Source organism: Oncorhynchus kisutch, linkage group LG23 (assembly GCF_002021735.2).
Source record: "Oncorhynchus kisutch isolate 150728-3 linkage group LG23, Okis_V2, whole genome shotgun sequence".
NCBI lineage: Eukaryota > Metazoa > Chordata > Actinopteri > Salmoniformes > Salmonidae > Oncorhynchus > Oncorhynchus kisutch.
Window position 1 is genome coordinate 40,175,736 of NC_034196.2, and position 17,123 is coordinate 40,192,858.

General features: G+C 43.5%; 1 protein-coding gene across 8 annotated transcripts in view; it reads left to right on the forward strand.

Annotated features, from left to right (window-relative positions):
* The window catches only part of tpm2 (tropomyosin 2 (beta)), a 34,069-nt gene that overhangs the window by 1,407 nt on the left and 15,539 nt on the right, over window positions 1-17,123 (forward strand). For 4 of the 8 annotated variants that reach the window (XM_020457868.2, XM_020457871.2, XM_020457869.2 and 1 more), the window contains exons 2-4: window positions 3,426-3,551; window positions 15,673-15,806; window positions 16,342-16,459. In XM_020457868.2, the coding sequence (XP_020313457.1) occupies window positions 3,426-3,551; window positions 15,673-15,806; window positions 16,342-16,459 (378 nt within the window). Of the gene's footprint in view, window positions 1-3,425; window positions 3,552-11,537; window positions 11,961-15,672; window positions 15,807-16,341; window positions 16,460-17,123 lie in introns of those variants that run through there. The other 4 variants (XM_020457875.2, XM_020457874.2, XM_020457872.2 and 1 more) reach the window with 2 other exon arrangements.

The window sequence follows — 17,123 nt, forward strand, 5'->3', positions numbered from 1 at the left end:
GGTATAGGGCCTGATATATCACGGCTGTCAGCCAAACAGACCGTATACTACAGGTATGACAAAACATGTATTTTTACTGCTCTAATTACATTGGTAACCAGTTTATAATAGCAATAAGGCACCTCGGGGGTTTGTGGTATATGGCTAATATACCACAGCTAAGGGCTGTATCCAGGCACTACGTGTTACATCGTGCCTAAGAACAGCCCTTAGCCGTGGTATATTGGCCATATACCACACCCCCTCAGGCCTTATTGCTTAAGTATCAAACCCAAATTGTCAGTATTGACCCAATCAGGGAGCTTGAGAATACCAGTCTTCCCAATGATCATATGTCCAGCGTCATCTCTCATTTGTTATAATTTAATCATTGAAGATGGTCAGATTCTGTATTATACAAGTGTTAGCTAGACCTTCAACAAATAGACACAATTTGAAGCGTTTTGAGTTTTAACCCTCTCACATCCTGCAATCCACTTCTGCCACTTTTCTGTTGGAATATCAAGACCGGGATGGAATGACAGAAGACAAGACTCTCCAGTCGTCATTTTGGATCCAACCCCATCTCAGAATCAGTTACATCATGGCCCCAGCTTTTCATGGTCTCCCTCTCAGCTGTTAACCCATGGTCTGTCTATGATGACCACTTCTCATAATGTTGACATTATGGCTCATAGCAGCTTAGGCTACTCCCTACCATCCCCCATGGGAACAAGAAAACCATCTTTCTGCTTTGTCTTGAGCATTTGGAAGTAAATTATCGAACGCATATGCACCTTCAGAGCCACGGCATTTAAAAAAAATCATCCCTACCTACACAACTTGTCAGATTTGGCAACAACTTAATGTGTAGCTGTACCTGGATCTGGATCTGGACAACAGACGATGCACCATCTCATTCTAGTGTACCTCATTTTTACTGTTATGAAGCTACTTCCTACCTTAGCTGCCTCAAGAACTCAGATTTATGATGGAGATTTGGAATGGATCCTCTTCCTGAACAGAAAATAGCTTGAGCTTATATGGACATGTATAGTACTGAACCAAATTGCTTCTGGTCACTTTAGACTTGACTAATATTACTCATTATGTTATGTGAGTCCTCTCTTTCCGTTTAGTTCCCAAGTAACGAAAGCCACCAGTGGCTTAGAATGGAATGGAAATGGAACCCCCCCCCATTTGTCCTTGAACATTTGTCTACCCCCCCCCCCCCCCCCCCAGTGTGTATTTGTGATACCATGGAGAACATTTGCTTCCGTGGCGGCGAATAACTAATGGTCTAATCGCTTCAGCTTTTGTTGGCGTCTAAATTTTCCATTCTACTCATCTGTCATGTTTAATTGACGTGGTCAGCTAGAACCAAATGGAGCCTCTCTATAAATAGGAGTAGTCTTCCCTCACAAGTATTTGATCCCACATTTCTCTTTGGAGCAGCCTTGACGGTGGCATGTCTATTGGAATTGTTGTTCAACAAAGAAAAAGTGGACCCAAAATAACATGAAAGAGCAGCAGGCCTGGGATCAGAATGCCCCTCTCACATAGCTGGAACCCAAAAGACCGCTGTAATCTGTCAGATGTAATAAAATAATGACATTCATCACAAGGATATAGTGTTCACGGTTCACACACTGCCGCTGTCATTCACATTCACAATGGGCTTTTCTCGGTTAGAGGGGATCTTTTCTAGCGACGATCCTAACGACATGACGCTTCTTTGGTTGTAGCCTAGACATTTTTAACACTCGTCAGGAAGATTTTAAAAAAAAAATAGCATTGGGAAAGATAGCAAGAACTTTGATATGATGCGGTGAACAGGGGACCTGCCAAAACAAGCAACCCTCCTACAGGTACATTCAACTCTCAACAGCTTCAGTCTATGACCAGGGCACCATTCCTCTCTATTTACTTTACATGACCTTTACCATAAACAGTAGTAGCAGAGAGTCGCTATCGTCACAAGAATACAATTAATAGGTGACTGCTTTTACGAGGCTGTGGAGGGAGCTATGTCCCGGCTGCCAGGCTTGTGGATAATGCACAGGGGTTTATTTGATGCCCGTTGAAACGGGAGACTGAGGGAACATCACCAGCTGCAGCCCCAGTCACTCTGAGACTGTCTGGTCACAAATTCCACCCTATTCCCTACATAGTGCACTACTTTTGATGGGCACTGGTGAAAGGAAGTGCACTATGTAGGGAAAATGGTGGCATTTGGAAAACAACCTATGACTCTGGAGGGACACTATGACAGCTTTCCCTTTATAAGTCTGTCCTCATGCCTGGCCCAACCTGCCCTGACAGTCAGCCTTGGGCAGTGCTCTGTTATACCCAGACACATCGACTGGAGGATAGAGTATAACCTTCAACAGGACAGTTCTTGTCCCGCTAACTCAATCTATATGCAGTATGGGTCCCACTTCAAACTAAAAAGGATTTAGCTTTTAAGGCATACTGACGCCTTCATAAACCCTTCATAAACCCTTTATAAACTCTTTATAAACCGTTCACAAACCCTTCTAAACCCTATGTAAATCCTTCATAAACCCTTCATAAAACCTACATGAACCCTTCAAAACCCTATGTAAATCCTACATAAACCCTTCATAAACCCTACATAAACCCTTCATAAACCCTGCATAAGCCCTTCATAAACCCTACATAAAGCGCTTCACAAGTAAATGATATGCTAAAGGCGGCATCAAGGACCACGCCATATTAAGCGTCATATATATAAGGAGCTGTTATATCACTCTTTATGCAGTAGGACTTTGTTTATGAATGATTTGTGAAGCATCTATATAGTGTTTATGGAGACTTTGTGAATGCTCTTTAGAGTAGGTTTGATATGAATCGGTCATGTATCTTATTGAATCGGTTATGTATCTTATTGAATCGGTTATGTATCTTAATAAATCGGTCATGTATCTTATTGAATCGGTTATGTATCTTATTGAATCGGTTATGTATCTTATTGAATCGGTTATGTATCTTATTGAATCGGTTATGTATCTTATTGAATCGGTTATGTATCTTATTGAATCGGTTATGTATCTTATTGAATCGGTTATGTATCTTATTGAATCGGTTATGTATCTTATTGAATCGGTTATGTATCTTATTGAATCGGTTATGTATCTTATTGAATCGGTTATGTATCTTATTGAATCGGTTATGTATCTTATTGAATCGGTTATGTATCTTATTGAATCGGTTATGTATCTTATTGAATCGGTTATGTATCTTATTGAATCGGTTATGTATCTTAATGAATCGGTTATGTATCTTATTGTATATGACTCTAACGAACAAACCAAATGGATTGGTCCCCTGACATTATTGTGTGTGTGTGTGTGTGTGTGTGTGTGTGTGTGTGTGTGTGTGTGTGTGTGTGTGTGTGTGTGTGTGTGTGTGTGTGTGTCTTCTAGCTGGAAGAAGAGTTGCTGGCCCTGCAGAAGAAGCTGAAGGGAGTGGAGGATGAGTTGGATAAATACTCAGAGTCACTGAAGGATGCCCAGGAGAAGCTGGAGCAGGCTGAGAAGAAGGCCACAGACGTAAGTGACACTGGGTACCACTAGGGGGTCACTATGACCATGGTGACGTCAAAGCACGGCACACACACACAGACACACACCATTGAGGCATGTACATACGCACACCCCAGTTACAGGTATGGGTGACATGGTCGTGCTTTTAGGCAATGTATCACTGCAGTACACAGACGAGCAACTGACTCCAGAGACTACTGCATAATTCCCTCCTCTTTGTTGATTTTCACAGGTCATTTAGATAATAATATGTCAGAATATGTTATGGCTAATGCATTTCCCCTACTAAGTTATTGTCATAAATTCACCTATAAAATCAAACACTTCATTGGGATTACATTTCATTTAGAATTTCATCAAGGATGCCAAGATCCTCCAGCCATATAGTTTTCACAATTTCACCATTGCTGCCTGTCATTAAAGCACACTTGTAATGTTATACTATGTAAAAGTATGCACAGCTAAATGTGTCGTCAGGTCATCAATTAGCAGGCTGTCAGACTCCAGGTCCCGTTGTCTCCCCCTGGTGGGATAAACCTGCACTGCACAGTGTGGGCAGTATGCTTCTGTCAAACCTCCCAGGTTTTGTCCCAATGATCTCACCTTCCTCCCAATGGGAGCGCTTGTTCACTTGCCCGTGCTGATTTGAATGGAAATGACTAATATGAGAAATATGGTGTAAACTCCTACCAGCCCACATGCCTCCACCAGAGGAAATATTGTTGGGATGCACCTCAAGTTCCATCCTCTCCGGCCATGCCCATCAACATCTGAAAACCCTACTCTTCAAAGAGGATCTTACATAATCCCACAGTGCCCTCCTAACGAGAATATTTGGCTGGTGTACGCAGTCCAATTCAGATCATTTGACCATTATTTGGCGTATCTGATACCCATCTGATCTTTTCCCTAATGTGTAAACAGCAATAACAAAGAAACATGGAATCTGATCTTTTGACTTCCAATTTACACCACCTCCATATGTGGATCTCAATCCTGATACAATTCAGTCTGGATGCTCAGATCTGATTATTTTGCTCTGGAATGTTTTATTTTTGCACATGCCATGCCGTTACCATGTCAACTACCCCAAAATTTAAAGGAACAGTGACAGGAAATGAGCATTGTATCTGTGTACTACTTCACATGCTACATAAATGTGAATGCACTAATCTGATATGGGCCAGTTGGAACCCCACTGATCAAGCGACCTTGCTTGTTGACAGCTGCGGCGGAGAAAGTGCCGAACCTCGACCTGTATCACATTTTGCAAACACAGCATAAAGCTTGTCAGCACCTTGGAGTGAATGCAGGGAATGATTTGGTTTGAGTTTCTTTGATTGCCGTGGTCTCTGGTCCGCACTTTGTCTGACTCCGGTCAAATACAGGTCAACATGGTGTCAGAACGGTTCACAGAGACCGTATAATACAGTACGCTACAGGAAACCTTTAGGCCGGACTAGCAGTGGTAGTAAACTATAAGTAAACCTTCAGTTGCTGGTATAACTTTTTTGTCATCATTCGTACTGTACCTTAAGACAGGACAATGTTTTTTCTAAATGATATCTCATAGCCTTTCTTATGATTATATGATCTGGTATACGCATTCAAGTTACCTTATATATTGTTGTTTTATATGTCATCATAGGCCTTTCCCCATTGAGTAGGGGAAAAAAGGGATCCGAAAGGGTTCTTTGGCTGTCCCCATAGGAGTATCATTTTTGGCTCGGACGTAGAACCATTTTTGGTTCCAGGTAGAACCCTTTTGGGTTCCATCTAGAACCCTCTGTGGAAAGGGTTCTACACGGAACCAAAATGATTCTACCTGGAACCAAATAGGGTTCTTCCAAAGGTTATCCTAAGAGTGTAGCAAGACAACCTGTAACCCAGAAAAGGCAGCCACCCTAACAACCCAATTCCGAATGATTTTGATTCATATCCAATCTTTTTTTCTGACTATCCACACTCAGTTTTATATGTGACCGATATCAGATGTGTGCATTCACATTGATGTAGCATGTGAAGTAGTACACAGATGCGATGCTCATTTCCTGTCACTGTTCCTTTAAATTTTGGGGTAGTTGACATGGTAACGGCATGGCATGTGCAAAATAAAACATTTCAGAGCTAAATAAATCTGATCTGAGCATCCAGACTGAATTGTATCAGGATTGAGATCCACATATGGAGGGTGGTGTAAATTGGAAGTCAAAAGATCAGATTCCATGTTTCTTTGTTATTGCTGTTTACACATTAGGAAAAGATCAGATGGGTATCAGATACGCCAAATAATTGTCAAAAGATCTGAATTAGGCTGCCTGTGTAAACACAGTCAAATATTCTCATGAGGAAGGGGTGCGCTGTGGAATTATTTTAGACTATGGGCTCCCAAGTGGCGCAACGGTCAGTGCAAGGAGTGTCACTGCAGTTCCTGGTTCGTATCCAGGCTGCATCACAACCGGCTGTGATTGGGAGCCCCATGGGGGAGTCCCACTCGGCCCAGTTTCGTCCGAGTTTGGCCCGGGGTAGGCTGTCATTGTAAATAAGAATTTGTTCTTAACTGACTTGCCAAGTTAAATAAAGGTTAAATATATATATATTTTTTATCATCTTTGAAGAGTAGGGTTTTCGGAAGATGGGCAGGGACTCGGTTCCACCATTGGGGTGCCAGGACAGAGAAGAGCTTGGACTGGATTGAGCGGGAGCTCAAGAGGCCAGAGGTGGCAGAACAGAGTACTTGGGTTGGGTTGGGGTGTAGAGTTTGAGCAGAGCCTGAAGGTAGGGGCAATTCCTCTTGCTGCTCCGTAGGCAAGTACCATGGTCTTGTAGCGGATGTGAGCTTCGATTGGAAAGAGGGAAGAAGAAAAGTAGTTGAGCATCATCCACATAGCAATGATAGGAGAGACAATGTGAGGATATATGACGGAGCCGAGTGACTTGGTGTATAGAGAGAAGAGAGGGTCTAGAACCGAGCTCTGGGGGACACCAGTAGTGAGAGCACGTGGTGCAGACACAGATCCTCTCCAAGTCACCTGATAGGAGCGGCCTACCAGGTAGGATGCAATCCAAGAGTGTGCAGATCCTTAGACGCTCGGCCCTGAGAGGGTGGAGAGGAGGAGCTGATGGTTCACGGTGTCAAAGGCAGCAAATAGATCTAGGAGGATGAGAACAGAGGAGAGAGAGTCAGCTTTGGCAGTGCGGAGAGACTCCGTGACACAGAGAAGAGCAGTGTCGGTTGAGTGACCCGTCTTGACTGGTTAGGGTCAAGAAGATCGTTCTGAGAGAGATAGCCAGAGAGTTGGTCAGAGACAGCATGCTCAAGTGTTTAGGAAAGAACAGAAAGAAGGGATACCGGTCTGTAGTTTTTGACATCAGAGGGATTGAGTGTTGGTTTCTTAAGGAGGGTAGCGACCCTGGTCATCTTGAAGTCAGAGGGGATGCAGCCAATGGTCAGGGATGAGTGGATGAGGGAAATGAGGAATAGGAAAAAGTCTCAACTGCCCGCAACCCTGTTCTGTAAGCAAGAGGGGATGGCCGAGCAGGTCGGGAGGAAAGAGGACAGTTTCGAGTCATAGGATGCGGAAATGGAGGATAGTAGGGTCAAAGAGGAATCAGTAGACGGGAGGGAGAAGGATTTAGAGATGATAGGATAGAGGAGGAGAGAGTAGGGGAGAGAGCAACGATTGTGACGGCGCATTACCATCTGGGTAGGGCCTGAGTGGTTAGGGTTGGAGGAAAGGGACAGAAAAGGAAACAACGTAGTGATCAGAGACCTGGAGGTGGGTTGCCATGAGATTAGTAGGCAAACAGCCTCTAGTAAAGATTAGGTCAAGCGTATTGCCTGCCTTGTGAGTGGGAGGGAACTGGGAAAGGAAGAGGTCAAAAGAGGCAAGGAGGGGAAAGAAAGAGTTGGAAAGAAATGAATCAAAGGCAGATGTTGGGAGGTTGAAGTCACCCAGTACACCCAGCATGTGTCAAGCTCATTAAGGAACTCTCTAAGGGCACCTGGTGAGCTATAGATGACAACAATGTTGAGCTTCAGTGAACAAGTGACAGTGACAGCAGTGAGTTCAAATGAGGAGATGGACAGGTGTGTGAGGGAGAAAAGAGATATTCTCCATTTAGGAGAATTAAGCAGCCCTATGCCACCACCACGATGACCAAATCCTCTCGGAGTATGAGAGAAAATGTTATCAGATGAAGAGACAGCAGCTGCGGTAGCAGTGTTCTCTGGGGTGATCCATGTTTCCGGAAGGGCCAAAAAGAGACCAGGAATTCCACGTAGGTTGTGCGTGCAGGGTAAACTAAATTAGAATTGCAGCCAAGGGGTGGGGAGCATCTGTAAAGCCTACGGGAGTGGAACGAAATGGGATAGACAAACACACACATAGTTACTAAAGCTACAAAATAGCAAATGAGATCATCTAAAAATAACTAGGTAAGATACTCAATTGAGAGAGTGGCGTGTAAGCAATAGCTGGGACCAGGCTAATTTCAACTCTGTACAGTACAGTTATGCTTCAGAGTTCCAATCCCGTTTCACCATGTCCATATAAGGACTGTGGCTGTCAGCATTCTAGACTACCTGTTCTCAAAATCCTTCCTAAAAACACAGTTTATAATTTCCTGATGTTCCACCCGTTCCGACCACCTCCTCTTCCCGCTGATGTTCCACCCCTCCTGACAACCTCCTCCTCCCGCTGATGTTCCACCCCTCCTGACCACCTCCTCCTCCCGCTGATGTTCCACCCCTCCTGACCACCTCCTCTTCCCGCTGATGTTCCACCCCTCCTGACCACCTCCTCTTCCCGCTGATGTTCCACCCCTCCTGACCACCTCCTCCTCCCGCTGATGTTCCACCCCGCCTGACCACCTCCTCTTCCCACTGATGTTCCACCCCTCCTGACCACCTCCTCTTCCCGCTGATGTTCCACCCCTCCTGACCACCTCCTCCTCCCGCTGATGTTCCACCCCGCCTGACCACCTCCTCTTCCCACTGATGTTCCACCCCTCCTGACCACCTCCTCCTCCCGCTGATGTTCCACCCCACCTGACCACCTCCTCTTCCCACTGATGTTCCACCCCTCCTGACCACCTCCTCTTCCCGCTGATGTTCCACCCCTCCTGACCACCTCCTCCTCCCGCTGATGTTCCACCCCGCCTGACCACCTCCTCTTCCCACTGATGTTCCACCCCTCCTGACCACCTCCTCCTCCCGCTGATGTTCCACCCCACCTGACCACCTCCTCTTCCCACTGATGTTCCACCCCTCCTGACCCCCTCCTCTTCCCGCTGATGTTCCACCCCTCCTGACCACCTACTCTTCCCGCTGATGTTCCACCCCTCCTGACCACCTCCTCTTCCCGCTGATGTTCCACCCCTCCCGACAGCCGCGTCTTCCCGCTCCATCATCACGGCACCGTGATGATGTCACCAGTTGTAACCGTGTTGTAACCGTGCCAATAGAGGACAGTCACCAATAGTTGTCACACTGATCTATTTAAAGACTGTGGCTATACCTGATGAGAGACATGATTAGTTAATTTTCAGGCTTACTCATGATAGAAACCTGATAGACACTACCGGTTTTAAATATGTTAAGTTTAGTTATTTATACATAATTATTTTCAATAATTGAGTCGGGACGTTTTTTCAACGGCAAACCCAATGACGCATGAAGCTTATTGGTATATCTCGTTGATTCTGCCACATATTTAAACACACAGAAATTACAACTTAGTCATTATGATACTCGTGAAAATCTTAAGCATGCGTGACATTAGACATCTCATATTCAAAACCTTTAACTTGTAACATTATAATGTTACCAAAGAAGGAAAAGAATTGAAAGAATGCAGTCTTGTTTATAGTGAAGTGAAGTCATGCTTTCCAGTTCATGCTCACAGCTTCACAATTAGTCTATTTTTCAGACTGTGTTTAGACAAAGCTCCCTCTCGCTCTCTCTCTCTCCCTCTCTCTCTCTCTCTTTCTCTCTCTCTGTCTCTCTCTCTATTTATCTGTCTCTGTCTCTCTCTCCCTCTTTCTTTCTCTCTGTCTCTCTGTCTCTCTCTCTGTCTCACTCTCTCTCTCTCTCTCTCTCTCTCTCTCTCTCTCTCTATCTTTATATATATCTCTCTCTCTCCCTCTCCCTCTCCCTCTCTCTCTCTCTCTCTCTCTCTATCTTTATATATATCTCTCTCTCTCTCTGTCTGGACAGGTTTAAAGAGTCAGACCTCTTGTCAACTAAATGGTATTACATAAACACACAATGGTTACACTCAAATAACTTATAACATGATAAATTACAGATTCAACTCATGATAAATGCATAAAACTAAAAACCATAGGTACTTTTCTGAGGCTACCATCAACAGCAGTATTGCTTTGAATTAGGATAATTATGCAATAGTCTACCACACACAAGTAAATAATTACAAGATCACCATTAAGTAGCTTGTCCTTTTAAAGCCCTATCATGGAGGAAAAACAGATACATAATCTGAAAATACCTGAAGACAAAACAGTAGGTAGCTACTAAAGTACACAGTTTAGGTCTCAAACCGTGAAACAAATAAATCCTGTTCATTCATATACTGTTATTCTAGATTAATATGTTTAAATAATGGTTAGTAGGCTACAGTTCAACACTTTTTAAGAATATTAACTGACCCCGAGTCACAAGTAAATCTAAAGCCCACTGCTCCCGAGTGGCGCAGTGGTCTAAGGCACTGCATCTCAGTGCTAAAGGTGTCACTAGACACCCTGGTTCGATTACAGGCTGTATCCCAACCGGCCATGATTGGGAGTCCCATAGAGTGGCGTACAATTGGCCTGGGTTTGGCCGGGGGTAGGCCATCATTGTGAATAAGAATTTGTTCTTAACTGACTTGCCTAGTTAAATAAAACATGTTAAAAAATAACTTTTGGGGTATATTCCTACAGTGAATAGATTTACAGAAGCTCAGAAATGTGAGCGCCAATAATATTGATGTAGGATTGGCAAACAGAAAACCTTTTCTTCATTTGGAATAATATAATACTAATGTTATTATTTAGCTTTATATGTTTTTAAGTGCATTGAGCCAGCTGATTAGAAATGTATATGTGTATGCCATGCCACCTAGGTTACAATAACTAAGTAGAAGCTCATTCATCAACACCTGTTTTCTCCTGTGTGACCTATACCGTATGCTCAGCTCTACACACAGATCTCTCACAAAGTTGAGTATCTGTTTGAGAGGTTATCTTTTTAACCTTATTGACCAGGCTTAGCTGGCTAACGTTAGCTAGGCTAGGGCTTAGGGGTTAGAGTTAGAGTTAAGGTTGGGGTTAAGTTTAGGAGGTAGGTTAAAGGGTTAAGGTTAGGGTTAGGGTTAGCTAAAAGGGTTAAGGTTAGGGCTAGGGGAAGGGTTAGCTAAAAGTTTTAAGGTAAGGGTTTGGGGAAGGGCTAGCTAGCATGTTAAGTAGTTACAAAGTAGCTAAAAAGTAGTAAGTAGGTGAAAAGTTGCTAATTTAGCTAACATGCTAATGTTTGAGGTGGTGAGATTTGAACTCGCAACCATTGGGTTGCAAGACGTTTGCGTTATACCTTCGTTTTTGACTTAAGTAACTGTCTGTAACCATACCAAATGTAACGTATAATACTAATTTGAGTGTCCTGGGTTTACGTTTACTATATTACGTCTAGTCTATGAGATCAGGGTACATTAGGGGGTTCTTCAGGGGTACTCCAGGCAGAGCAAAATTCAGTTGGTGGTACAGTAGCCGAATACAACAGGTGTAAACCTTACAGTGACATTCTTACAAGCTGTTGGTCTAAATGACATATAGCCTAAATGACATATGCATTGACATACAGCATTGAGACACACGTGCTTTATTTCAATAGAACACAAAGAGATGCACAGCCAAATAAAATGCTGCTCCTCAAAACTTCTTTTTTTTTATGCTGCTATTCCTTTAAACTGCGGCGGACCTGTGACATCATCTGAAAGATAAGAGAGGAGGCGGAGAAAAGAATGTAGTAACTTTGTACCCTAGCTACTGAATTGTGATAACGCATTAGCAGGCAGGAGACTGCAAGCATGTCGCTGAATTAACAAGATCGTTTAGGCTTGCATATGGATACAAGTGGCACAAAATAGCTATATTGTAGACTATCACTGGGCTGTCGCTACTACAAGCCGCGAGACTCATCAATCAAGGTGCCCTGTAGCGCTCTAGGCAACGTCGCGTTTATAGCAGCTTTGTCTATTGAATATAAGTGTTACATAGATAGTTGCAATGGCTGGAATAACATCTATTGAAGCCGTGAAAAGGAAAATTCAGACATTGCAGCAACAAGCTGATGATGCGGAGGACCGTGCCGAAACGCTCCAGAGAGAGGTTGATGCGGAGAGACAGGCCAGAGAGCGGGTAAGAGACGCCTAGAATAAACCGATTAATCCGAGTTGGAGCCTATGATCACCATTTATAGTGGAGCATGGATGTAGTCCACAAAGTAATTGCTTACACACGGAATATAATTACCTAATATCGCAAAGTATATCTTTGCTGGTACAGAGGGAGCTGAAAATGTGGAGTGTTTTACGGTTTGTGCATTTGGCAAGTTTACAGCCGTAGGTGCAGCCCGGTCAGCATACTCTAGTAAATTACTCCATGTTTTAGCTTACTCATGGTCACAGTCCCGGAGAGAGCCACGTAAGGTTAATACCAGTTAAAGCAGACGGGTTCTTGGCAAATTGTTTCTTCAAAACGTTTGATATGCCAGAGTAGACTCCCATATGAACTCAATACTTCACTAAAACTGGATTTAAACACATTACATTGAATTTAAAGATGCCCTATAAAGGAGACTGTAACTTGATATATCTGTCCCTGTATACCCTGCTGACTTAAGTTACTACTTATCATACTCTATTATTCATCTTCTATTCAGTTTGGATGTGGACAGTGGAAGTCCCTCAAAATGGAGGGTGGGTGTTGGCCATTATGTAGCATGGAAGTTGCTCTATTGATGACCTACGAAGCAGTATTATTGATGTGCTGTTTTCCCATAGCAAGCAGGCTTGACCTTGATATGGTCTTTATTCCATCAGATGCTGTACAGAGTTAGTTTCTGGTGAGCCATGATGCTAATGGACATGCATTGTAATGCCTACACTAGAGCATAAGCTGGCTGTTGAGCTTGCTGCCCTTGCATGAGCGCACCTCAGTAGGCTAATTTGTTTATCGCCCACCTTTCACAAGGGTATTGGGCTGTCAAGGGAATTAAGTTGTGCAGAGCATGCATACATACAGAGAAGTGGCTGCACGTTAGCTGATAATGTTTGGCTGTAATGAGCCCTTAACAAAATAGCGTAGTCCTCAATGTATTATTTTCTCTTTCTAGTTTGTACATGAAAGACATCCAGTGTTCATTCAACTGTTTCCACATAATTAGATATAAACCTCACTTGAACACTAATTGATGATTGGTTGTTAAATTGTACAAATCAAATGAGCCAGTGTACCATAGGGAGCAGAAGGGATGAGGGCAGCTTTTATTGAGCAGGTCTCTCTTCCTGACTCCACTCCCTGTCTAGCCAGAGTCGCTGTCTGTATTTCTCGCTGTCTCATCTCTGGCAGTTGAGCAGGTTAATAATTTTCTGACCAGAGTTTTAGCTGAGAGAGAATGGCCTTGGGTCCATTCAGTCAGCCCAAAGTCACTCTACCATTTAAAGGAGCAGTTCACTATTTTACAATATCTTGTTTGGTGGTGCCTCACCCTGAAAGTAGGCTATGAGTAATCCAAAGTTCGGTTATCTTTAAACAGCCACTACAGTTTTCAGCTAACTTTTTAAAAATGTATATTAAAAAAATATTTAAAAATATATATATATATATATTATTAATAATAATAATAATCCTGGCCCATAGATGGTTCCTTACCTTGAAAGTAGTCATGTTTTAAAATAGTAAACTACTCCTTTAACAGAGCAACTGGACCTCAACCTTTCTGCTTACCATGATGGGAATATGACTATCATTAATGTAAACAGCTTTGAAGTGCAATCATACACACAGGGAATTTAGGAAATATTTCAGTAAGGGGCCAGGTTCACCCAAGGGGAGGAACGCTGACTGTCAATCATACTACAATATGGCTTTGGGCCCAGGCCAGAAATATAAAAAAATTCCCAACAAAAGAGCAAGCTTATTGCCTGGCAATGGGACAGAACAGGAACAATCTACACTGAGAACGTGTTGGTTCTCTCTGAAATGGTAATCTCTTAACAGTTTGCCTGGCACGAGTGCCACATATCAATTATTTGACTAAACCGAGCCAAATGAAGTGTGGTATTAACCGGTCTAAGTCAAAGCCTCTGGAATGTTTTCAATGTCATAGATGGCATTCCACAGCTTCCCCGACGAAGGCCTGGCAGAATAGGAACAGATTTCTGGGATTTGGCTGAGGGGGGGGGTCTAATTAGCTGTCTTCTGCTGGGTGGGGGGACGACGACAGACAATGGCTCTTTTGTTTTGCCGTTAACTCCGCCTGTATCCCCCAGCGGGAACTTTAAGAATGCTGGAATGCGGTGCTCTCTCCATCCAATCATCTGTCATCATCATCTACTCATGGACTCGCTGCTTGATCAGCCCCCCCACCTGCTTCATCAAGTCTATGGAGAGGTGCTGCCTTGTGGAAATGGACTGTTCTACTGATATCTATGAGTCTAATGTAGTTCACATGCTGCTGCTAGTTTTCTATGTTTACAGCTACCCTTTGTTAGGCCAACAGTCTGTTATTAGAAAGCCTACCATTTTTTTTTTTTTTTCACCTTTATTTAACCAGGTAGGCCAGTTGAACACCTTTATTTAACCAGGTAGGCTAGTTGAGAACACCTTTATTTAACCAGGTAGGCTAGTTGAGAACAAGTTCTCATTTACAACTGCGACCTGGCCAAGATAAAGCATAGCAGTGTGAACAGACAACAACACAGAGTTACACATGGAGTAAACAATTAACAAGTCAATAACACAGTAGGAAAAAAAGAGAGTCTATATACATTGTGTGCAAAAGGCATGAGGAGGTAGGCGAATAATTACAATTTTGCAGATTAACACTGGAGTGATAAATGATCAGATGGTCATGTACAGGTAGAGATATTGGTGTGCAAAAGAGCATAAAAGTAAATAAATATAAACAGTATGGGGATGAGGTAGGTAAAATTGTGTGGGCTATTTACCGATGGGCTATTTACCGATAGACTATGTACAGCTGCAGCGATCGGTTAGCTGCTCAGATAGCAGATGTTTGAAGTTGGTGAGGGAGATAAGTCTCCAACTTCAGCGATTTTTGCAATTCGTTCCAGTCACAGGCAGCAGAGAATCTTAGTGTTACACATTTTTTACCACAAGACAAAAGGTAGAGCCCAAAAGGACCCACTTGAGGTATCAAAAGGTGCAGAGTTTTTTTTCTTCCAGGAAGGCCAATGTGACAGTACCAACAAACGTTGGTTCAGGGGTAAATAGAAGCTCAAAGGGCCCCTAACTGGACAAATAAACCTTTGGCACTGTCATTACTGTCCCTTGTGACATAAGGGAACACATTCCTCCTCCCACTGGCTCACTGCTGGGATTGTTTGCGTTTGTCATTAACTGTGGTATGATGCCACTTCACTTCCCCATAGAGCAGTGAGAAGGCCTCTGCTAATCCAATGAACCACGGTCATTCTGTGTCAAGAAGGTTCTTTTCTAAATGCTTTCAATGTTTTGAAAAGAAGGTTCTAAAGAAAATAATGTATAGACAGTCAACAAAGGTGTTGATCAGTATCCATGGTATTTCAATGGTGAAAACTAGGGACACCTGAGAAAAATGTATGCTAGATGGATGAACCCAAGGGCATATTGAAGGTGGTTATTCTTTACGATATGGAACTTGGATATGGTTGCTTGCACTGCAATGATTTGATAAATCTGTAAGCCTACCACATGTAACCTAGTAACCATATCCCAGATGAGTTTCCTTCCTCCCTGGCAGCTCAGTTTGGGTGATACACAAAATTCTCCAATGTGGAATAATTGGCGGCAGTTGGCAACCCAGCACATTATTGTGGCTGACTGACTGTTTTCTCTCCCCCACCAGGCAGAGGCAGAGGTGGCTTCCCTAAACAGACGTATCCAGCTGGTAGAGGAGGAGTTGGACAGGGCCCAGGAGAGACTGGCCACTGCGCTGCAGAAGCTGGAGGAGGCCGAGAAGGCTGCAGACGAGAGTGAGAGGTGGGACTTGCGTCTCCTGTTTTAGGTTGTGTATCCGATGCATGCCAAATGTTACAACACCTGGATAGGTATTTTACGTGTCCGCTAACCACATCATATGTTCTAGCAATCTGATGTCCGACTGCACAGTTAATGACGTGGCATGCAACCATTGGTTGATGCATGCAACGTCTGAGCAGGGGAGCACCACCATAGTTCAGCCATTCTGCTCTAGAGCAGGGTTCCCCAGTTCTTTCAGAATAGGAATTGTGGAAGGATGTAGGAAGAAACGCTAGCCAAGACATTCAACAAGCCCCAATAGTTTTTCAGAATTTCCTTCAGCAGTTACTATTAGCATTTAAACATAACAGAGTGGACAGGTCAAAGTATTTTTGATATTAAAGAAAGTACACATCGAAAGTATGTTCCAACCCCCCCATCACCCATGACTTCTCTGTCCTGTTGCCTGTGGTGTCCCCCAGAGGAATGGTGATGGAGAACAGGGTTGGAGATGGAGGTCCATACTGTAGCTAACTCTGTGGTGTTGTTTCTCCAGAGGAATGAAGGTGATAGAGAACAGGGCGTCAAAGGACGAGGAGAAGATGGAGATCCAGGAGATGCAGCTAAAGGAGGCCAAGCACATTGCTGAGGAGGCCGACAGGAAGTACGAGGAGGTGGGTGTCCTTCTGCCCTAAAGTATCGTTGCGTTCCAGGGCGTCTTTTTCTTTTTACGGTTGCTATATCATGTTTACTATAGTTTCTGAGACGTTACCTTTGACACACAGTGCGACCTGGAACGTGCCCATTGACTAAAGCCAGACTACTGTAGAGCCATGTCATACGCTGGAATCCACCACTTTTCATAATTTTGTAGTCCCTTTAACAAGCATATCAACATTTGATTTGATTTAAGATTGTTTGGAAAATGGAAGCTGTTGTGTTCCCTTGACGGTAGCGTTAACACCTGTGGTGTTTCTCTATAACAGTACAGACATACACCCACACTGCATACGCCTTTCTCCTCTGTAGCATCAGTTTAGCCTGCTACATGTCAGATCAAAGGAGGCCTCTCTGTGGAGGCCCCCCATCCGTACCTCTGCCTAGGCTTCATTATCCTAACATGACAAGATGCATTTCCAAGTATTCTATCAGGTCTTGAACATACCGTTTGGTCTTTTGCTTCCCCCGATATATTTTATTTTCAATGCCTGTATGTGTTCTGTGGAAAACTCATAATTTCTACAGTGAATTTGTAGATTTCAGCATAACCCCACACTCTTTGGCTGTTTCCCAGGCTCTTGGACTAAAAAGCAAGATCGATCTCTGTTGAATGTGATT